This window comes from Hippocampus comes, unplaced genomic scaffold (genome assembly GCF_001891065.2).
Source record: "Hippocampus comes isolate QL1 unplaced genomic scaffold, H_comes_QL1_v1.1 scaffold433, whole genome shotgun sequence".
Lineage (NCBI taxonomy): Eukaryota > Metazoa > Chordata > Actinopteri > Syngnathiformes > Syngnathidae > Hippocampus > Hippocampus comes.
In genome coordinates this window covers 46,251-62,831 of record NW_017805041.1, presented here as the reverse complement: position 1 = coordinate 62,831, position 16,581 = coordinate 46,251, and the positions used below count along the sequence as shown (strand labels likewise).

The window sequence follows — 16,581 nt, the reverse complement described above, 5'->3', positions numbered from 1 at the left end:
AATGCGGTTGAACAGGCATGCAGTCCTCCGCCGACGTATTTGGAGGAGAGATGCTGTGAGAGAGGCACAGCAAAAGAAAACAGGGGAAAGTCACAGATTAAGATCAGAGCAAATGCATTTTTGTTCATGCGGGTATTTAAAGAGTCTTTACAAAAAGGGGGAGAGAATTCCAATCGTCAATAGTGGAACCTGTTACATGCACATCGAGTTTTTTAGGCCAAAAGCGTCTTGACCAACATTACACAGGCGGAAGATGAGTCATCTGTAACTTTTGACATTCTTTGCGGTGACGTTACAGGCCAAGACCAACAAAGAAATGCTTCCATTGTTACACCTTTCCCGGGTAATCTACTCCCAGGAACTACTGTTTTCTCAGACTGGAATTGACGTCAACTGCGGGTCATCCAAGTCTTTATTTTATGTCTTTGAGTTTAGGCTTGCTGTAATTATCTTTGGCAGGGATGTCAAATTAATTTTCATGGTGTGCCACATCACATTTATAGTTTCCTTCAGAGGGGCCTTTACAACTGTAAAAATCACATTGATATCATCACCCCACTACATGATTACAAAAACACGAATGCCCTTGCATTTATTGTGATGTACATTTCCAAAACACTATCGTATTGGAAATCACAAGTCAGGAAAACTCAACAAAATATTTACATTTAAAACGACTGTTCAGTTTATGTGAAGGGACGTGGCACAAAATAATATTTATAACAAATCAATTTAGCAAGATTCACAAAGTAAGACACACTTTATTAGCTTAAGTGGTCCTTCTCTTGCCCCAAAATATGATGAACCCATTGACATGTGGGCAGGGTGCTGCCTGGATTGATGCGAAGCACCATCGTGACTTCAGACGGCACATCCGATAGGATGGATGATGGCGGAGTGAGTTCGGAGTGTGGAGGCGATATTGAAGAAAAGGCAAGGGGAAACTTGAAGAACCCCGAAGTACACCTCAGCGTGGTCTTCAAAGTGCTGGAGCTCACAGAGGAGACTGATCTACATTTTTTAGATGTTTCCCTCCTCCAACACACCTGATCCAAACGATCAGCATTCTTATCTGGCTCCTGCAGTGCTTGCTGATGAGCTGATTTAAAATATGCAGGGAAGCGGCCCTCGAGGACCACAGGTTGAGACCCTCGGTCGAAGCAAAGTGGCCGCTTTTCTCTGAGAACAATCTGTTTGAAGTCCCACATCTGTGTTAGTGGTTGATTGACTCCACTAATTTTTTATATGCAGGAAAGGGTAGAAAAAGGATGGTATTTCCAAAATTATAATCCACTATGGGCCACGGGTCATCGTGCAAAAGAATGCACAAAAATGTTATGATTGATGGATAGTTATTAGTGTTAAGGGGGAATGGACGCCACACTGCACACTGGTTGGTCTCTAGTTGTTTGCAGGCTGCAAAGTATAAGCAGTAGGTGATCGTTTTTTTGAGGGGTTTTTTTTTTGTGAACGGCGGGACTGAAACGCATTGATCGACATATGCCAATCACATACTTTTCTGTGAAAAACTCGGAGCTGCCTTAAGAATGATTTAGGCACAGTAACAAAGAGTAATTGTACTTTTTTATGCTTGCCATGACTGTCTTGAAGCGATTTTTTTTCCTCAACTGTTGCGTAAACCCGTGTTATTATCAGTCTGTGGCCCTGAGGTCACATTTTGGCGCCCAAAGAGCTTCATATCTGCCGGCTTAGACAATGCGTTTTACGCCATACATCAGCAGGAGCGGAACAGGTTTGACTTCCTTTTGGCGAGTGACACATACACACACTCCTTCAATAATCAGCCAGAGACCAAAAACAAAGTTGAAATCTTTTTACTTACGCCTAGCGGCTCGGCTCGTGCATATCAATGTCTTGGCGAAGAGGGCGGGGACTGAGGGCGTCTTGAGGGTGGGGCAAGAGCTCTGAGGTACAGGTGACAAAGCTCCACCTGGCAGCGGTGTTGCGTCTGGACCCTCGATAGCTGCAGTAGTGGCACCAGCTAACAACTTTGGACAGTGACGCCAGCACTTGGACCAGGTGAGACCCTCACTGATGGATCGTTCTCTCTTTTGGGATATGTAATGACTCGGGGGTCAGGATTTATATTGACAGAAGTTCAAAAAGGGGAACTGATCATTGTCTTTGAAGGGCTTTAATATTGTTCTGTTGATAAGCAAGAGACTGGCACCTCTGCAGGATGTTCTGATATGAAAAAATAAAATCGAGGGCCCAGTGAACGAAATCAACAATTGGTCCAAGATGGTTTGTTTCTGTAAAGCTTTTACGTCTTCTGCTTGACTGTGAGGTAGCTAATTTTATCCAGATTTCAAAATGTTTTACTTACAGGATGGTCCCATAAAGTCGATCATCACGCGAAATAGTTCTTTTTGTATCAGATTTACGAATCTGAATATCTTTTTTTTTTTCTGCTAAATTTTTCTTCTAAATTAGAGACCTGACTTTCAAGTCAGGTCTCTAATTTAATTCAGACTTCACTTCACTTGTGATGAGAAGCTGGAGCAAAGACTTCCGCCGAAATGGTTGTGAAGGCGAACTACCAGACGGAATACTTCTCGTTTTGTATCAGACGTACTAAACCTTGGTGGCTGATGCGATCATGCAATACGAAATGGTTTTTTTTGTTTTTTTTAGTAGGTTAACTTCAAGGGGTATTGGCAATACAAACAATGACATTGTGTTCTGAAGGTGCAGGCAGGTGGGGAGTTGTGACTGTTGTTGTGATCACAGAATGCAGACCGACCTGATCATGAACTTTTCACGCAAGTCATCCGCATTTTTTTAACACAGCAGCTTGGCTATTTGTAAGCGTATAAGTTAAGCTTTTCTTTTAACTGTATCGATCAAAAAGAGGCTGAAAAGTGCTTCGAAGGGACCATAACTGACAGCCCCCTTACAAATTGTATTTTCAGTATATTCACAGGGTTCCCCAAATTCCTCGGCCACTTTCTCATGCTGTGATTTCATGTTGGGATTTTGTTTCAATTTGAACAACCTGGCATATAAACGTCTCTTGGAGCTAAGCCCTTTAGTCATTATCAGCAGCTCCCCAAATCATCTGCTGACGGGAGCATCCGCATGGCAGCTGTGATGCAACAATGCATTCAGACAAAGCCCGTTCTTTCATCTCTTGCGCGTCATGGAATCTCATCACAATAATGTACGTCATGTCGCTCGCATCTGTTCAGAGGCGCAGAGTGAGGGAGCAACCAGTTCGCCGAGATGAGCTGCGTTGGCCGCACATGACGCACACGAACGAAAGAAAGACAAGAAAAGTCTATCCTGCCTCTGAAAACAATCCGTTCGTTTTCCGTTCGCGAAATGCATACATACTGATAACAACTATGAATTAATTGCTCGAGATTGGCAGTCGTGTTCACCTCTTAAGATCAGAGCATTCAAATCAATCCTACACGTTAGTCACGAACATTTGGCTCGGCACACCCTTCCATCTGTGAAAAGCATGCGGTTGAGCAACATTCCTCGACCAGAATGTGTGGATACATGGATGTGGGCATGTGAAGCATTGACAGGAAACCATCATCTGCTTTGTCAAGTGGCCAAGAGACTGTATACTCAGCAATGAGTCATTGTAAGTGTGTTTGCGTATTAATGCAGAGTCTATTTTTATGAACGCTCATTCGGTAACTCTTGCACATTTTTGTTTGTTTGTTACATTGTGATTAATGCAATAAAAAGTGTAGGCGGGCTGGCTCAACTGATCAATGGACTATCAATGCGAGACACGTAATAGTGGTCAACTTGAAAAATAATATTCAACCTTCCATTCGCTGTGGCCTACCTTTGCATTAAATATTGGTTACATTTTTTTAACGTCTTGCACCGCCTTGTCAACATTTTTTGTGCGAGCACATTCTTGCATTACAGCAGTGCGGCCCGATGGAAAGAAGACAGCCTTGTGATGAACTTTGTGACAAAACATGAATGCAAATATTACTTTCGCCAGTCTCCGAATCAGTGTTCATGTTCAGAGAAATGCTGTTTGTATTTGTCCCCCCGCCCCCCATTTTTAGATCATCCATAACTTCTACAGTACGTATAGATGATATTTTCAAATGCAAAAGAAGAAAAAAAAAAAAGGCAAAACACATGACTGCAATCAAACGCACTTGATCAGCATGCTAATGACTAGCCATACCTAAAAGGAAGCACGCCAAGCGGGGACCACACCCAGGCGTTGCCTTGGTCCAGGCTGCTGACAGCAAACATGCATGCAATGCAACAGCAGCAGCACCTAACATCGCAAGCGTGACTGATCAGTTCAGATTCCAAACATTGTTTGGAGCCGGTTAAAATTCATATTCTCATTTTTAATATGCTTTGTAATACATATACATCACTTCCTGGAAGTTGTCAAATACAGATCGATTGAAAAAATAGGTTTTCATTCCGGGTGTATCCGAACGTACTGTATGCTTGAGGCACCGTGGTTGTTGTTACTTTAGCCACCGCGAGGGTTACCGAAAGTGACGTTTTAGAAGCCGACCAGCACGCCGCACCATTGAGATGGTGTGCAGTTTCCATGCGCTACACAACACAGCATGTTTTGTTCTATTTTATTTATTTATTTATTTTTTTAAGTTCGAGGAGGGGGATTTTAACACACAAAAGCCGACAAGAACGTTTTCAAACCCGACATCATAGGTGTCAAACTCCGGTCCTGGAGGGCCGCCGTCCTCCATGTTTTCCATCCCTCCGTGTTGCACCACACCTAATTTATGTAGGACGGTGGCCCTCCAGGACCGGAGTTTGACACCTATGCCTACATGTTTGAGCCAATCAGGACATCGGAGCCTGTCAGTGGAAGAAAAAGTGAACGTGATGACTGAGACAATGCCACTGAGGAGCCTGGTTTATTAGAGTCAAGCCTACAGAAAGGCTTTGCCGTGTGGAGCAGCTTGCCATGTAGGCCGAATAAATACATATTACAATACAGGCGCACTTTCCTAAGGAAAAGAATTGTTGACGACGGCCGGTTTAAGCCTATATCAAACTACATTTGTGTATCCGATGCTCTCTGCGAAATGTTTGTCCGGAACTACCCGAATCCGAGAGCGCGGGATATTCAAACCCCAAACAGCACATTTTGAATTGTATTTAGTGATTAGACTGCCGTCTGTCCATGATCTAATTGATGATTGAAATGATCATTTGTAAAGGGGTCCTGGAGGGCTCAAGACAAACTTTTTCAATCTTTGGTCTCTTACCTTTAAGCTCCACCATTTGTGTATTTTTCACGCCATCTACAGGCAGGAAGCGTCGTTATAAAGCATGGAAGTTGCAGACAATCTTATTCTCTTCTTTTCTCTTGTAGCATCATGGCATCAGATGTAAAACATCCCCCTCCCTACACCATTCCAGGTATGTTCAGCATCAACATCGTCTCCAATTGTCATCTTGTATTTTTCATCAATGTGCTGTTTTTTTTTCTGCTTAAGTTGACCAACCTGAGGGAGACAATGTGAAAATCTATCATCTGCATACTCCATTCAACCCTGTGGGCACAGAGACTGTCACACCCGCCGTACCAGGTAAGCAAACACTATCACATCCACAATAACATGTAGGAGATCTTCCCGTGAAGTACTTGTTGTTCCGCCTTTTGTAAAGCCAGGCAGCAATAGAGGCCTCAATGTAAGATAAATTAAATTAATCCTACCGTGAGACCTCATTAAGCAGCAGATACTTAAAAATACCCCCAACCACATTTCACATAAATTGTCACACTTGGCAGACCATTTTGACACATTATGTATATAAAACAACCACAAATAAAATAAATTGCAGTTTATTCGACTGTTTGTGTTCAGCCTGGGATGGTCAAGATGAAATACACTTGTTTTTTTTTCCCTAATTATTGGCCCGGTAGGACGCAACCATTTTCTTTTTCAAAGTTTTATACTATGTTGATGATTATATGGATAGGTCAATTGGCAAAAGTAGGGGTGGCAAGACATTTGGTGAAGGTTGCAACTCGTATATGTGAATGTGTGTGTGTGTGAGTGTGTGTGTGTGTGTACTGTACATTCCTGGTAGTTCTGCCTGAGTACAAAATTGTGTATCTAATCTTAATCTGACCTGCGAACTAGCGCCACTAATACAGATGAATCAATGAAAAATAAAGACGTGAACAACAAGATAGAGCAAAATTGACGAGAGATAAACATTACCTGCAACTCAGTACTCAGTATGGCGGAAGTAATGGTGAAGACGCATTCAGTCCCGGACAATTAATTATCTGCGCACCAAAAAAGCATTAGCTAATCAACTCCACACGAAAAAGTTTCAGTCGACAAAACGTCACTTTAACAACGACACAGAAAGCAATGTGGGTCAAAACAATCAAGGGGAGGTACCTGAGCACACCATTTAGCAGTATAATACAAACGAATTGAAATATTAATAGAGAACTGTTTATTAATCTGGACTATGAACGAGACGTAACTCACCACTGTACATTCCTTTTACAGCTAACTGACCATACGGCGGGAAGCAGGCGCCACGCTGTGTGCTCTTGCGTCACTTCCGCCATAAATTTATAAAGTTTAATTTCATACATTTTAATTTTACAAAGTTTCCACTCCGTGATACTTGTACAACTTTAAAATAGAAAAATTTATAAATTGTCATTTATTATTTCTTCTACTGCTTTGTCCTTGCCATCAGTGTACACGTCAGGAGGCGGTGGCTTGAGCTCCGGTTTCGACGGCGATGGCAAAAAAAAGTTGACCAGTTACGACACATCGCTGGGTTTTAATTCTGGCATGACCACGTGCCCCTCCTGCCAGCAGCAAGTCATGACGAACGTTTCTTACAAACCCGGGACATATGCCTGGCTGATGACTCTCCTCTTTTTCTGCCTCGGGTGAGCGACAGCTGCATACACAACACAGAAACTCACAAATACGGATGAAAAACGCATCTGAGTGGACGTTGTGTTTTCTTATACATCACAAATGGTTAAATGTGTCAGATTATTATCAAACAAGAATACATACTACTAATAATAATGATTATGATTATGATTATTATTATTACTTTATTTTGGGTGTGTGTTGCAGCACATGCCAGAATCCCCCTTTGACAGGGTGCTACTTCACATCAGGCAGCTTGCCATGGCAACAACACAGATTCTGTATTCCATTTTATGTGTGTTCATTGCCCGTCCACTATACATTGTGTAGAGAAAATGGGTCTCATGTAAGTAACTAGCAACAGTGATTCAAGCATGTACTAAAAATTAATTTAAAATCAAATATATAGTTGTTTGCATTTTTTTTAATCTTACGGAGCCCGACATTCCAGAGTAGTTCACGATACAACTGTATATCCAAGAGACTATGTTTAGAGGTCAGCGTGAAATGCTTGCCGCATCAACTGTTACACCTGCCGTCTCTGATTAGTTGTTTTTCCTCGAGTGCCAAACAATGCGTGTGTGTGTGTGTGTGTGTGTGTGTGTGTGTGTGTGTGTGTGTGTGTGTGTGTGTGTGTGTGTGTGTGTGTGCAGGTTGGTGCTGTGTTGCTGCCTGCTTCCCCTATTCTTCAAAAGATTCAAGGATGCGCACCACACGTGCCCCCGTTGCAATAGACTGCTGCATGTGGAGAAGAGGAAATGCTGTGACTGAGCCCCGCACGGCACACATATACACACACACACTGGTCAAAATAAGACCCCCACCCCCACCTACCCCTGCACCAAATTGACAACAACAAAGTCACTTATTTCTATGGGTGACCCTGCCTGAGGTGGCATGATTTTTCCATCTTAAACAATGGTGCAATCCCATTCACCCGCTCCCCATGCACTTCTTCCTCCTGTTTACAGCAACAAACAAAATCTCCTCTTTTGTTTAGCGCTGACATCATTGATTATCATATACATAGTTCAAATGAAGGACTGTACATACATATAAACCTATTAAGTGTTTTAAGGAATCAATCATGTGAAATTGAAAAGTGGAAATTGTCATGTTTGTGCCACCATGCAATAGACTAAGCTATTGAATGAGTGTATGTCTCTCTTTATGAAGGAATTAAAACTGATAAAAGATGCTCCCTGTAAAATAGCATTTTTTCCTGATGAAAACTGAAGTTTATAACAGAACCACCTGTTATATTTAGAATGTTGTCACATGAATCATATTGCAAATATGGGAAGGGGTGGAAAAATTCTCCTGCAAATAATGTGAAATTTGACATTTTTACAAGGAATACTGACACATCCGTGAAATCCTCCTGCTTTAGCTTGCACCGCATATAAAGTTTAAAATAAAATAAATAAAAACGTGTGCTCAGTGCTGTACATACTAATCCAGAGACAAATGGTTGAAAAATGTGTCTGAACAGGCGTACAGTCCTCCATCTCGTCAAGAGTGGAAACTGCTACATGTACTGTGGGTCATCCAAGTCTTTATTTTATGTCTTTGAGTTTAGGCTTGCTGTAATTATCTTAGGCACGGGTGGCAAATTCATTTTCAATGGGATGCCACATCACAGTTATAGTTTCCTTCAGAGGGAACTTTATGACTTTAAAAATCACATCGCGATAATCACCCCACTACATGATTACTAAAACACAATTGCCCTTTTCAACACCTTATTCTATTGGAAATCACAAGTCAGGAAAATTGTCAACGAAATATTCAAGTTGACAACTATTGTTCGGTTTACGTTAAGGGGTTTGGTGCAAAACATATTTGCAACAAATGAATTTAGCAAGGACCACTTTATTAGCTGAAGTGGTCCTTCTTTTGTCCCAAAATATGATGAACCCATTGACATGTGGGCGGGGTGCTGCCTGGATTGGAATATTTTCAATTCAGGCGAAGCACCGTCGTGACTTCAGACGGCATATCCGATAGGAGGGATGATGACGGAGTGAGTTCAGAGTGTATCGCGATTTTGGCAATGTTGTAGGCGATATTGAAGAAAAGCACGGCGAAATTTGAAGACGCCTGAAGAACACTTCAACGCGATCTCCAAAGAGCTGGAGCTCACAGAGGAGCCTGATCCACGTGTTTTAGATGTTTCCCTCCTCCAACATACGTGATCCAAACGATCGGGATTGTTATCTGGCTCCTGCAATGCTTGCTGATAAGCTGATCGAAAATATGCAGGAAAAGGGGCCCTCGAGGACCGCGGGTTGAGACCCTCGGTCGAAGCAAAGTGGCCGCTTTTCTCTGGCAACAATCTGTGTGAAGTCTCGCAATGAGGTTCAGTTGATCAATAGTTTGGCGTCGTCGAGGGAAAACAACACACTTCGCTTCCAAAAGACTTTCTCAGAACAGACCAGCGATTCCCATTTATGTGCTGCGAGAGATCATGAGGTGAGTCACAGGAAATTGTCCGATTTCGCTCGACTGGGGAACATTGGACGAGAGCGCCCCTTTTCACTCCTTTTGCATATCCATCTATAGATTTCGCATGGATATTTATTCGCATCGTGGTTGTATTGAGAGGAGAAATTCTTGGACATACAATCAAAACGTGTTCCCATAGTGCACTGACTCAACAAAAAAAAATGCTAAATTAGCCGATGGTAAGAAAGGTAAAGAAATTAAAGAAATGGCCCTGATGTGTTTTTTTTTTCAGTTGAGAATTTTTGAATGTCAGAAGTTTGTGGTTTTCAGGCTGGCACAAGAACGCGTTCGGCACAAATCATTCATAAACGAAGCCCACGAATGGATGAGTGAATGCTCTTCGGTCCGTGTTACTCCATGTCGCTTCTGCCTTTGTTTCCCGTTTTACAATTACAGAGATCGTCACTAATCTGTCAAGATCTCGAATGTGGCTGACCGTCTCTTCGGTCGTTCCACAGAATTGGTGCCATTTGCTTGTTGGAATTCTCTCACAACAAACCTCCATTTGTGTTGTTTTTCAACTCCAAATCCAAATATTCATCCCTTCATTGTCCAAAGATTGTGACATTATTTTCAAATGACAGTGCAGAAAATGCAGGCTGCAAAGTACGAGCGGCAGGTGGATCGTTTTCGCCGATCGGCGGGGGTGAAATGCACTGATCGACATACTGTATGCCGATCACATACTTTTCTGTGGAAATCGGACGATCACGATCTGCGGTCGACTGTTCGGAGCACCGATAGTAAAGATGCCTGAAAAATAGTTCAGGCACAGTCACAAAGACTAATTGTACTTCTTCATGCTTGCCATGAGTGTCTTGAGACAAATGTTTGCTTGTTTGTCTGTTTGTTTTCTCAGATGTTACATCAACTCGTGTTATTGAGTATTAGTCTGTGGCCCTGAGGTTCCATTTTGGGGCCCGAAGAGCTTCAAATCCGGCGGTTTCGACAATGTGTTTTACGGCACACCTCAGCAGGAGCGGAACAGGTTTGACGTCCTTTTCAATGAGTGACACATACACACACTCCTTCAATAATCAGCCAGAGACCAAAAAACAAAGTAGAAATCTTTTCTAGTTACGCCTTGCGGCCCGGCTCGTGCATATCAACGTCTTGGCGAAGAGGGCGGGGCCTGAGGGCGTGTTGAGGGTGAGGCAAATGTTTTTGAGGTACAGGTGACAAAGCTCCACCTGGCAGCAGTGTTGTGTCTGGACTGTCGATAGAGGTGGTTCGTGGCTGGAGCTCGCTCACAACTTTGCACAGTGACACCAGCGCCTGGACCGGGTGAGACCCTCACTGATGGATCGTTCTCTCTTTATGGATATGTCAGGACTCAGGGGTCAGGATTTATACTGTCAGATGTTCAAAAAAGGGAACTGATCATTGTCTTTGAAGGGCTTGAATTTTGTTTTGTTGATAATCAAAAGACTGGCACATCTGCGGGATGTTCTGATGTACAAAATAAAATTAGATTGGCCAGTGAAGAAAATTAACAATAGATCCAAAGTGGTTTGGTTCTCGGTGGATGGAAAGCTTTTAAATCTCCCGCGTGGCTGCTAAGTAGCTAATTTTATCCAGATTTTAGAATGTTGGATGATCATGTTCAATAGTTCTCTTTTTAAAGAGAAAGTCAGGTGTCTAATCCAACTCAGACTTCACTTGCGATGAGAAGCTAAAGCAGAGAAACAGTTGTGCAGGCGAACTACCAGACGGAATGCTTCTCGTTTTGTATCCGGCGCACCAATCAGAACCTTGTGGCTGATGCGATCATGCAATATGAGCATGTTATTTATTTTATTATATATATATATATATATATATATATATATATATATATATATATATATATTTTTTTTTTTTAGGGAGGTTAGTTTCTTTGGGTTATAGTGGCAATACAAACAATGTCATTGTGTTCTGAAGATGCAGGCAAAACTTTAAGGCAGCACAGCAACACAGTAGTTGCGGTCGCCTTGCCAAAGAATGGAGGCATTCTTGTAATACAACAGACTGAATATATTCTGCAGTGCAGGAGCGAGAATGTTCTGAATTGCAAAACATCAGTTGACTTATTCAGTGGATTAGTTGTACTGTTAAAACAGAACAATGGATTTGGTGTGAAGCGGCATTTCCTTTTACTGGGTACGGAAATTGTGTTTTTATTTCATTCTTATTGTTGTTCAACCAAATAATAATGCAATTTTAAGGGAATTCTCACACTCAAAAACGGATACGTTCTAATTCTATGGTCGCATGTCTGATGGGGTCACCAGAAAATGGCATTTTCCATTTATGACATTAAAGTAGTGGCTGACTCAGTCACAGAAGTCCAGGGTTCGAGTCCCCCTGCGGCCTTCCTGTGTGGTGTCTGCATGTTCTCCCCGTGCCTGTGTGGGTTTTCTCCGGGTACTCCGGTTTCCTCCCACATTCCAAAAACATGCATGGCAGGTTAATGGAACACTCTAAATTGTCCCTAGGCGTGAGTGTGAGCGTGGATGGTTGTTCGTCTCTGTGTGCCCTGCGATTGGCTGACAACCAGCTCAAGGTGTACCCCGCCTATTGCCTGAAGACAGCTGGGACAGGCTCCGGCACACCCCATGACCCTTGGGAGGATAAGCGAATCAGAAAATGGATGCATTGATGGATGGATGGACTTTTTTGCCTTGTATTATAAACCCATCTTTTGCTGTGAAGACATTCTTAATTCGGCAACTACCCACGTCTGCCTTCTCCTTTGTGAGCTGATTAAAAGAAGTCGGAGGATTATGAACATTCCTCCTTCTGTCTTGTTCGACCAGCACAGATGCCACACCTTTGGCTGAGGTGCGATGCCTGTGACTGCTGAAGTGACGCGGGTGGAGGGTTGTGACTCTTGTTGTCGTGACCACAGAATGCAGACTGACTTGATCATGAACTTTTTCTTTTACAAGTCATCCACATTTTTTCAACACAGCAGCTTGGCTAGTTGTGAACTTTTAAGTTCAGTTTTTATTTTCAGTGTATCAAAAAGAGGTTGAAAAGTGCTTCCATGGGCCCATAACTGACAGCCCCATTAGAAAATTGTATTTTCAGTATATTCACAGGGTTCCCCAAATCTCATGCTGTGATCTCATGCAGGGATTTTGATTCAATTCAAACAAGCCCTTTCGTCATTATCAGCAGCCGCCTAAATCATCTGCTGACGAGAGCATCCGCACGGGGGCTGTGTGCCCCTATGCATCCCGTCAAAGCCCGTCCTTTCATCTCTTGCGCCTCATGGAATCTCACCACAATAATGTACCTCATGTCGCTTGCTTCTGGTAAGAAGCGAAGAGTAAGGGAGCAACCAGTCAGCCGAGATGAGCTGTGTCAGCCACAAATTACACACAGGAACACATTCACTGGCTTGTAAAAAAAAAAAAAAACATATATATATATATATATATATATAAAGAGAGAGAGAGAGAGAGAGAGAGAGAGAGAGAGAGAGAGAGAGAGAGAGAGAGAGAGAGAGAGAGAGAGAGAGAGAGAGAGAGAGAGAGAGAGAGAGAGAGAGAGAGAGAGAGAGAGAGAGAGAGAGAGAGAGAGAGAGAGAGAGAAATAGCCAAACACGAGAGAGCGGGGGATTCAAACCGGAAACATTTTGAATTGTATTTAGTGATTAAACTGCCGTCCACCCATGATCTAATTGATGATTGAAATTATCCTTTTAATGGAGTTCTGAAGGGCTCAAGACAAACTTTTTCAATCTTTGGTCTCTTACGTTCAAGCTCCATTATTCACGGGTTTTTTACACCCTCTACAGGCAGAAAGCGTCGTTACAAAGCAGGGAAGTTAAAGACGATCTTATTCTCTTCTTTTCTCTTGCAGCACCATGGCAACAGATGTAAAACATCCCCCTCCCTTCACTATTCCAGGTATGCTCAGCATCAACACCATCGTTGTCGTCTTCGCATTTTTCATCAATGTGCTGTTTTTTCTGATTTAGTTGACGCACCTGCGCCCTACAGTCTGCATACGCCATTCCACCTTGTGGCCACAGAGACCATCACACCCGTCGTACCAGGTAAAGACACGCTGTCACATACACAATCGTTTCCAGAGAATGTAATTGTCAATTAATAAATACATACATATATACAGACATACATACATACAGTGGCGGCTCTAAAAAGTTTTCTCGTTTTAATGTTCGGTTGCCTATCATTCATTAATCCTTCTACGCCGTTGTCCTTTCCATCAGTGAGCAAAACAACCGTGACCAGTTACAACACAGCGCTGGGTTTTCATTCTGGCATGACCACGTGCCCCTCCTGCCAGCAGCAAGTCATGACCAATGTCTCTTACAAACCGGGGAAATATGCCTGGCTGATGACTCTCCTCTTCTTCTGCCTCGGGTGAGCGACAGCTGGACACACAACACACAAATATTCATGAAAAACACACCTGAGTGGACCATGTGTGACCTTAAAATATATCAGATTATTAGCAAACAAGAATATATTATCCATCTATCCATTTTCTAATCCGCTTATTCTCTCAAGGGTCGCGGGCGTGCTGGAACCTATCTTTGGGCAGTAGGCGGGGGTACATCTGGAACTGGTTGCCAGCCAATGGCAGGGCACACATAAACGAACAACCATCCGCACTTGAGACAAATTAATGATTTGTAGAGGGAAAATAGGCCTCATGTAATAAACTAGCAGCTGTGCCTCAAGCATGAACCAGCAATTAATTAAAAATCAATTACATCCTTTATTGCATTTTTTAAATTTAACAGAGGTGGATATTCCGGCATAGTTTCAGCATATCTCCCAGAGACCAAGGTCAGAGGTTAGCGGGAAATGATTGACACCTCAACTGTCACACCTGCTGTGGCTGATTAGTTGTTTTTCCTCGGGCGCCAACCAATGCGTGTCTTGTGTGGGTGGTGGTGTGTGTGTGTGTGTGTGTGTGTGTGTGTGTGTGTGTGCGCAGGTTGGTGCTGTGCTGCTGCCTGCTTCCCCTATTCTTCAAAAGATTCAAGGATGCGCACCACACGTGCCCCCGTTGCAATAGACTGCTGCATGTGGAGAAGAGGAAATGCTGTGACTGAGCCCCGCCCGACACACATATACACACACACTGGTCAAAATAGATACATCCCCACTCACCCCCTGCACCAAATTGATAACAACAAAGTCACTTGTTTCTATGGGTGAACCGGTTTGAGCTGGCATGGTTTTTCCATCTTAAACAATGGTGCAATCCCATTCATCCATGCACTTCTTCCTCCTGTTTACAGCAACAAAGTCTCCTCGATTGTTTAGCTCGGACACCATTGATTATCATATACATAGTTCAAATGAAGGATTGTACATACCATTTAAGCATATTAAGTGTTTGAAGGGATCAATCATGTCAAATTGAAAAGTGGAAATTGTCGTGTTTGTGCCACAATGCAACAGAGTCAGCGATTGAATGAGTGTATGTCTTTCTTTGTGAAGAAATTAAAACTGATAAAAGATGTCATGGGCAGCACAAAGTTTGACCCCAATAGCTACATGATTTTTTTTTTCTTGCGGAAAAACGGAGGTTTATCACCTGTTATCTTTCGAATGTTGTCAAATATATCATCGCAAGTATGAAATTTTCTATATTGTGCTCTAGGATCCTTTTGAAAAATAATTATGGAACAGACTCTTAAAAAGGAAAATGAATACATATACAAAAATCTTACATAAATCACACAGTAAGACGACTCCGCTGCACTATCGCTAATTATTTTGGACCCGTATTTGTCAAATAAAAATAGTCTGCCAGTGTGCCATAAATTGCAACCCCCCTCCACATTCACACAGGCATTTTATTTGCCTGAAATGCAATTAGTTTATTTATAGCCTACACATACTTGTATGAAATAAACATTCAGTGGCTTAAGTGCGTTGGCAATTTGATGAGGGGTTTTACTTAATTCAAATGTATTATGGGCCTCAATAAGGGATGCATTTTTGAGAATGAGTGGTGTTCATCAGAGGTCGAGTCACCGTGGCCAAGCACTTGGTATCGACAAGCAGCAGATCAAGCAGTATTTTGTAGAAAATTTTATTCAACATACATTTTCCAGCAAAAAGTCAATATACAGGAATAGTTGTCGTACACTGCTGCTACACTGAGGATTTTCAATTGGAAAAAAAAAAGACGTGATTCTGTCGGTCATCTTTGTACTGCACTTTGAGACGAGACAAAACAGATGCAGTTAGTCTGGAAAACAAATGCAAATGTAACAGAATAGAATTGTCAAATGTTACATCAGGAACGCAAAGGGGTTAAAAAAAAAAAAAACTACACACAAGAAATATGAACAACTGGCTCCTTCCGTACCCCACAACATAGGCGAGTGTCTTTCAATTTTACATGTTGGTATTTTTAAATATACAATTCATAATTGTCTTTACAGAGCCACACTAAGCACTGATGCGCATTCCATCTATGCTTAAAAAAATCATTGGGGATTTAAGGGTTTCTTACAATGCTGGTTTTTGTCCTTTACACAATCCTCAAATGTGCCAGCTCTACAAGTCTGCTGCTCCCTACCACACAAGCACAGTGGGCTTACTGCTCCCAACCACCAGGGGGAGACAGAGCAGATGTGAAAGGGATGGAAGGATGAAGAGAGAACTGCTTTGGTGCTCCATGGGAGGAATGACTGAGAAAGCGGCCAACTATCAAACTGGAGAAACTCAGAGACCGCGTGTCACTCAAAAATCCAAATTGACAAAACATTTTCCGGTCCTGAGCTCTCTGACGTTAAGTGCCAGCGTGCAAGATGAAATACAGACAAATATCCTCCTCATTTTTAACGCCGTTTTATTATTTTTTTTCTTTAAACATTTGCAGTGGATTCTTATTACTATATCATAATACAAGTTCTGCAGAAAAAAAATAGCCTCCCAACAAAACTAAGTGAGACAACTGTGCGTAAATGTGGAAATAATTCATTGTTGCGCTAAAAAGGCGAGAGCAGAAAACGTAAGAAGCACACTCGGACAGCGTAAAAAGATGGATGCCAACAGCTCCCAGCTGGTTTGTTGTGGAGAATTTTTTTCGTCCTCCCTGCCAGTTAGTCCTCGCAAATGTACTTCTACTCAACTCTCCTCACAGCAGCAAGTCTTCATTTAAAATCGACCCACCCAAAAAAAAAAAAATTGAGGCAGAGCAGGGA

General features: G+C 42.3%; 2 protein-coding genes and 1 long non-coding RNA gene across 3 annotated transcripts; 2 read left to right on the top strand and 1 right to left on the bottom strand.

Moving 5' to 3' along the window:
- Nucleotides 1-1,915: 1,915 nt before the first annotated feature.
- Nucleotides 1,916-8,330, top strand: LOC109512582 (lipopolysaccharide-induced tumor necrosis factor-alpha factor homolog). Its single transcript, XM_019864429.1, has 5 exons — nucleotides 1,916-2,040; nucleotides 5,357-5,403; nucleotides 5,481-5,573; nucleotides 6,709-6,907; nucleotides 7,550-8,330. The coding sequence occupies exons 2-5, from the start codon at nucleotides 5,361-5,363 to the stop codon at nucleotides 7,665-7,667; spliced, it is 453 nt and encodes a 150-aa protein (XP_019719988.1). The 5' UTR covers nucleotides 1,916-2,040; nucleotides 5,357-5,360; the 3' UTR covers nucleotides 7,668-8,330.
- On the bottom strand, nucleotides 4,098-5,371 carry LOC109512584 (uncharacterized). Its single transcript, XR_002167556.1, has 2 exons — nucleotides 5,250-5,371; nucleotides 4,098-4,276 (listed from the first exon to the last, which is right to left on the bottom strand). It is a non-coding gene; the product is annotated as an uncharacterized LOC109512584 (long non-coding RNA).
- Nucleotides 8,331-10,563: 2,233 nt separating the features above from the next.
- LOC109512583 (cell death-inducing p53-target protein 1-like) lies at nucleotides 10,564-14,913 on the top strand. Its single transcript, XM_019864430.1, has 5 exons — nucleotides 10,564-10,685; nucleotides 13,248-13,294; nucleotides 13,366-13,443; nucleotides 13,621-13,774; nucleotides 14,355-14,913. Exons 2-5 carry the CDS (start codon nucleotides 13,252-13,254, stop codon nucleotides 14,470-14,472), a joined length of 393 nt encoding a protein of 130 aa, XP_019719989.1. The 5' UTR covers nucleotides 10,564-10,685; nucleotides 13,248-13,251; the 3' UTR covers nucleotides 14,473-14,913.
- Nucleotides 14,914-16,581: the final 1,668 nt, after the last annotated feature.

Coding starts and splice junctions, on each gene's coding strand:
- LOC109512582 (XM_019864429.1), top strand. CDS start 5,361: ATGGCATCAGATGTAAAACATCCCCCTCCCTACACCATTCCAG. Junction 5,404..5,480: donor CCCTCCCTACACCATTCCAG/GTATGTTCAGCA, acceptor TTTCTGCTTAAG/TTGACCAACCTGAGGGAGAC. Junction 6,908..7,549: donor CTCCTCTTTTTCTGCCTCGG/GTGAGCGACAGC, acceptor GTGTGTGTGCAG/GTTGGTGCTGTGTTGCTGCC.
- LOC109512583 (XM_019864430.1), top strand. CDS start 13,252: ATGGCAACAGATGTAAAACATCCCCCTCCCTTCACTATTCCAG. Junction 13,444..13,620: donor CATCACACCCGTCGTACCAG/GTAAAGACACGC, acceptor CCTTTCCATCAG/TGAGCAAAACAACCGTGACC. Junction 13,775..14,354: donor CTCCTCTTCTTCTGCCTCGG/GTGAGCGACAGC, acceptor GTGTGTGCGCAG/GTTGGTGCTGTGCTGCTGCC.